The 6,570-nt window shown below is 39.2% G+C and overlaps 1 protein-coding gene across 1 annotated transcript in view; it reads right to left on the bottom strand.

Moving 5' to 3' along the window:
* The window catches only part of STK3 (serine/threonine kinase 3), a 154,153-nt gene that overhangs the window by 120,713 nt on the left and 26,870 nt on the right, over positions 1-6,570 (bottom strand). The window contains exons 5-6 of the mRNA XM_009324437.1: positions 1,407-1,571; positions 815-982 (exon numbers count right to left, since the gene is read on the bottom strand). Coding sequence (XP_009322712.1) covers positions 815-982; positions 1,407-1,571 — 333 coding nt within the window. The remainder of the gene's footprint in view (positions 1-814; positions 983-1,406; positions 1,572-6,570) is intronic.

Here is a 6,570-nt window from a genome sequence, read left to right as displayed (position 1 = left end):
TAGGGCCAGGAGGGTGACTTCGCCCTGCACGCCACGCCCTTCTGCCGCGCCACGCCCTTCTGCCGCGCCACGCCCTTCTGCCGCGCCACGCCCTTCTGCCGCGCCACGCCCTTCTGCCGCGCCACGCCCTTCTGCCGCGCCACGCCCTTCTGCCGCGCCACGCCCTTCTGCCGCGCCACGCCCTTCTGCCGCGCCACGCCCTTCTGCCGCGCCACGCCCCCTGGGGGCTGCTCTTGTAAGTGAGGAGGTTTGGCCGCCGCCCCTCTTGTCCCCGCCCACGCTGAGTCAGAGCTGCCGCTCGTCAGGGGCTCCCTCCTCCGGCTCGGGGTGGGGGGCTGGGGCACCCTCTCACTCCCTGTGCTTTTGCTTTTCGCGGGTTTTGCCGCTTCAGGAAGGGTCCCCCGGCGCGATCCTCCGCTCCGGAGCCCTTCGCCTCGGTGGCTTCGCTGAAATCAAATTCTGAATCCTTCTTCAGGTCATCTTTACTTCAAAACTCCTTTTCAAAGGAGGATGACCTCTTGGGTTATGGAAGTCTCCAAGTGCAGGTACAGTATGGAATAGGCTCTATATGTTGCCTTCAAGTCAATTAAGCACTTATTGATTTAGTTTTCTCTCAAGTGGAGATAAAAGCATTCTGAAACCTTACAGAGATGTGTTAAAACACAGGCAAACTGCAGTAAATAGGAAGCAAGACAGCAAGTAAAAATCCTTAGTCTTAAAATCTTTGTCCGTAAACATACAGTTTTATGATTCCAGTATTAGTTTCTTGGTTTTTTAATACAACAAACAGGAAAACACCACCACACACACTTACCCTCATTGGATGAATATCAGCATACGGAGGTTTTCCTTCAGCCATTTCTATTGAAGTGATACCAAGGGACCAGATGTCTGCCACACAGTTATAGCCAATCTCTTGTATTACTTCAGGAGCCATCCAAAACGGAGTTCCTATAACAGTATTACGTTTTGCCATTGTATCCTGTAATTATATTATTTATCCAATTAAACCAGAGATGCTTATTTTCAGATTCTTCTAATATTAATTCTATATTTAAAAGTTAAATTAGCCACCCAAAGGTCAAACAGTAGTGACTTCCAATTAAGACCAAACAGATTCAGCCCATCAGCCTACAGAGGCCAAACAGGTGACAACGATCATAAACCTCAAACAAGAGTTTAAAGTGGGATCATCAGGCACTTGAAGTACACTGGGTTATAAAAATAAACAACTAAAAACTAAATAGCCTTGCAATAAATACTCATCATGATAAAAAATGTTAGCTCTACCACTAGCACTAGTAACTCCTCAGACACAAAATTCAAGGCAGAAGAAAAAAGAAAAGTAAAAGAATATGGTTAGGTGCATTAAAGCATTTTTAAGTGATCTTTCCACAGGTACTTACTGTTAACTGGCCAGCCACACCAAAATCAGCTAATTTTGCATGTCCCTCGGTGTTAAGAAGGATGTTTCCAGCCTTTATATCTCTATGTATTTTTCTCATAAAGTGCAAGTATTCAAGTCCTTTAAGAGTAGATTTCAGAATAGTTGCAATTTCATCTTCTGTTAGCTGCAAGAAAACAGAAAACCATTTTCAGGTATATGTATAGAGTCTATATATTTGAACTATTTAAAACATGATCATTTCATAATGATTATTATAAATAATACAGACAGTGTATTTTAATACATTTTAACACAGCTATTTTAACACAGGAATATGCCCAATAGCATTTACAATTCAAAACTCTTATCTACTAACTTGATCCATATAGCTAGATTCTCACACATCTAGAGTCCAATTGGAGCAAGTGAGCTGCAAAACTAGAGAAGGGGCTGACTGATGCAGATCAGATGGCGGAATATGCAATATTCTCTTGCCTGTCGATCAAAAGTTACTACTCTTTATGTGTTGACATCCTTCATAAACACTGCTGCACAGTTTCTGCAAAATACAACTAATACATTTAATATGTATTATCTTAGTGATTATTGTCACATTATGCATTACCTTTGTCAAAACAAAGGTAACGGTGGTCACCACTGGACCAGACGACACATACCAGAATACCTCCCTGGAAAAAAGACATAGCCCTTTCTCTACCACAGAAGGCTAGAGCTATTCCTTCAACATCCATGCCCTTAAGTTCTTTACACAGTTTGCCCAACAAACTATCACAGTCCTACATTTGGAAAGAGGTGAAAGTAATGCCATGTTTTCTTTATTTCTCAATTTCCTACATATGAAATGCCTGCTAAGTCTACAATTAGTAGTATCAAACTTTTGTGCACCAGTTATTCCTAATTGCACTATTATTAGTTTCTCATTGCCGGCAATTTACAAATTAGAGAGGATGAATTAAGAGCTTCTTTGCAAGAACAAAAAAAAAAAAAACAAAACAAAACCAAAAAACCACTGAACAAAAAGCAAGGGATAAAGGTGTGCAGAAAATAGCCAAATGATTATTTATCACAAAGCTTGTGAAAAATGTATTCGTCAGGGATAGCTTGCTACTTGTTATCTGTAGGCAGATGATATAGCATGCAGAAATACAAACACCCCAATGGTTCCTAACTAGTTTACAGAATTTTACTGAAGTCTGTCAAGTAAGCCATTCCTTTTAAGGCTAGTGCCTTCATTTTATATGGAATGTAGGTAAATGCTAATTTTTGAAAATAAATATTTCTCACTCTGGCTGTGTTTCATACCAACACAAAGCTGTAGAACTACACCCATACAATGTGCCCCAATGACCTTCCCAAAACCCTACTCAGCCCTGAAAAAGGACAACTAAGATGTCAGGGTACTCTTATGCTGGAAGGTGCCAATAACTATTATCACCTGTTCCTTTAAACTGTAGACAATTACAGAAATGATTGAGAATGGATGCCAACCAGATGCTATGGGCTTTTTCTTACACCGTTCTTCTTTTCTTGTTGCCGACCAATGCAGAGAATGAACGCTCACTAAACTTTTGGGTTCTTTTTAAATTACCTGTATCACTCAACAATTGCTAGATGATATCCTCACAGGAAAATATACTCAGATTGAATATATGGATCTTCAATTTCAGCCACAAATACTGTATTTTTTTAAATATCTACCAACAACTGTTGGTAGATAGTTTGCTGTCTATGCAAACATTTCCTGTTAGTTCTTAATATTAAGTGTAGATAATCCACATGAGCTATGCTATAATATATCATGTTACTATCGCACTATCAAGTTGTACAATTGAACTAACAGAAATCTTAACATAGCTGGCCCTGAATATATTTTATAAGACAAGCCACATTTTAGTAAGCACAACTACCACTATGTGAAGATAATGCAACATGTCAGCCCATGACTTTCAAAGTAGTTGCAGCCTGTTAATATCTTCTGGTCTCTAAAAAACATATTCCTTTACATGACATTTACCAGTGCATAATACTATCTTCTACGGCCACGCTGAATTTTTAACAGGTTTCTTTATGTTCTCTAATAACAGCATGGCCTTCAGTTACTTCTGAGAATTAAGGTAGAAGAGTTGAGGCTCTTTAGAACTTTAGAGTTCCTGAAGTCAACAATACATTTTGCACAGTTATATCCAGATCTCTTTCATATCATGTTTGCTGTTTCTTTTTCAGTCAGGATGAACGGAAAGGTATTCTCAAATTAGTCAAGTAACTGCATACAAACTGAGAAACAAAATTGAAAATTTGGAGAGTAAGAAAAAAAAAATTGCAACAGGGATATTTATTGAACTCTGTAAAAGCATCACAAAGGAAACACTAAGAACTCTTCTGCTTGATTTTTTTTTTTTAAGCAAACCAGAAGTTGTTCAGTTTTAAAGCTAAGAAAAAAAAAATTAACAATTATTAAGCACCTACTATAAATAAAGAGGTGGTGTAGACTGGGCAGTCCAAAACACTTCTCTTATTTACTACTTTAATATGCTGCAGAATTGATATACTAACACAAATGATACAATAAGCTGCAAGTATCAACTGGCAACAAGCTGACAGATATTTCATTACCAAAGCAAATACAATACAGTAAAAAAAAAAATTAAGATACATTTTATCTGCTTCATAAACTACATGGACTACTGAGCAAGTTATCAGCTAGCACAGTTGTTTATATTCATTGCTTTAGATCAACATAATAGGAGCACATAAGCTCCTGAACAAGTGTGATCAGAGAAAGTAAGAGCAAATCTTTTGCAGGTACCAGACCCCCTGAGAACACTTCTCAGATTTTGATCAACATTTATTCTAGAACAAAAGCAAAACACACATGCACGGTTCATCCCATGTGATGCAATTTCTCAAGGATATAAAAAGAAACTATTCATGCAATTGAAATGCTGTTCAATTACAATACATCAATGCTTTAATATAAGAACTAAGCAAATTAACTTAATGCATTCTTAGAAATGCAAGAAACTGCAAAACTGAAGATGAATACTCTAATTTAGCTGCAACACTGGGTTGCATTTTTCCCCTTTCTCTACTTTTCCAACCCTATACAGAAATTAGATAAGCAATAGCAATTCCGTCCAGTTTCAGTTTTGAAAGTGTTGGTACACATCCACACTTCCCTCCAAAAAAAAAAAAACACCACCAAAAGCCCACAAGAAACAAAAAACCCACTCATAATCTCTCTAAGCCACCAGAATGACTCAACAGAAAGGAAAAAATGGTCAGTCAGCACAATTATCTGCACTTGAGTTGCTCATAACAAGTTTTAATTATTTAATAAACAGAACCACTTCCCTATTCCAGCTTCTATCCAGTCTCATAAAACCTGGGCATGGAGCCCAAGCACACAGTTACACATACATTTATTTAAACAGCAGTGACAAGCTCCAGTCCCTCCTTTCACTGCAACCTACAGCAGTGAATTCCCACTGTGTGTTAGCCCTTCCACTGAACAATTATAACTGACCCTAGTTAAAAATAAACCTGTCTGCCAAATTATTTTTCCAACAAATCAGTTCCCCAGTTCAATTCACGGCATAGTCAACAAGGATGCAGCAGAGCAGGAGCCGCTCAAATTGGTATTGCTTTCCAAGTAAGTACATGTGTTGCTCTACCCAAAGAGTCCCAGTGACTTTTATAAACCTTTCCCTATGCAAGTAGAGGATGAAATTGATGGTGGCATTATCTCCATGCTCCACAGCGCAGCAGAGGTGGTAACTGCTTGCACTACGCATTCCTTGCCTGCCATTTACCTCTGAGATCTTTCAGTGTTTCTGTTCAGTGGCACACTGCTCAAAGCCTTCATTTGTCCTACTTCTTTATGCTGACTGCTACGCTGCTTCAAAGGACTGTATGCCAGGAGAACTGAAAACACTGTTATACACAGCTCAAATAAGACTGCTTTCCTGGCATTGCGCCATGGGAGTGAAACCATCTACCTGATCTGGAGTCAAGAAAGGAGGGACTTTCAATCAACTGTAAGATAAACTAAAGTATGGTCAGAAGGGTATCTGGAGAAAGAGACAACCCTCATTATATGAGCTAATAATTTTGTGGTGAAGTACACTAAAACTGTGATTATCTGAAGACTCACGCTACAGGCAATTTAAGCTCTGGCTATTAACAAATACTGTATCACGAATGGTTTATGACATGCTGAGTGTAACACTCTCTTGTCAGAGCTTTGCCAAATCTACCCCACTTCAGAAACAATACAATGTCCTGAATCGCCAAAGACTTCCATGCAGTTAATCCTGAACATGCATCAAAAAATGACCCTGAGCACTGACAAGTGTATAGCAAGATACAAGGCATACAACTTGCTGCCCGCTTTCATCCAGAAACAAGTATTATGAGAAATTGTGTTTAGAAGGCTCTGCAGAGAAGGTCTCTATTCAATGTGTTATGTTACTAAGGAGATAAATACCTAGCTTTAGTTCTTGAAAAATTAGTGGTTAAACCACATGGAGATCTTTGGATTACCTCTAGATGGAGAAGTGCTTTTGCAGCTGCATGGCAAAATCCAGCTCTCAAAAGGAGAGGGTAACAGAACACCCATACCAAAAAGGTTGACAAAGAAGCTAAGGACTGAGAATCCAGCAAACCAGAAGAGAGCGAGTTCTAGAGTACTGCAGCCTGATATACCATCTAGGGACCATCGGTAAAGGAAAGCTCTAGCAAGGCTACATGTTACAAAAGTAAGTATTTAAGTAACATCAAAATACACACAGTGGTCAGAAAAGCCCTTAGAAATGAATGTCACCTATAAGAAGTAAGCAAAGAGCACGAGTCATGTTTACCAGGAACAGCAGTAACAGGGAAGCACAGGGAAAAGGGAGAACAAGCTTACTCTGCCGTAAGTGTTCTGAGACACACGAATCCCAACTCCAGATGTCCTAGATCCATCTGCTTGTGCTTCATAAAATATATATAATGTGATGCAGTCACTAAAGTAATCCCTGCTTATATTATTGCTAAACATGGCCAAGTGTGTGCATAACAATACACAGACAGAATATTTAGCTTTAATGTCTTACAATGTTTAGAAGGATGCAATGAATTTGCAGCCGTACTCAACAAGCCAAGAAAGTACACTCACCTTCCCT

This window comes from Pygoscelis adeliae, unplaced genomic scaffold (assembly GCF_000699105.1).
Source record: "Pygoscelis adeliae isolate BGI_AS28 unplaced genomic scaffold, ASM69910v1 Scaffold145, whole genome shotgun sequence".
Classification (NCBI taxonomy): Eukaryota; Metazoa; Chordata; class Aves; order Sphenisciformes; family Spheniscidae; genus Pygoscelis; species Pygoscelis adeliae.
Note: the sequence above shows the minus strand (reverse complement) of the source record. Positions and strands in the feature narration are given on the sequence as shown.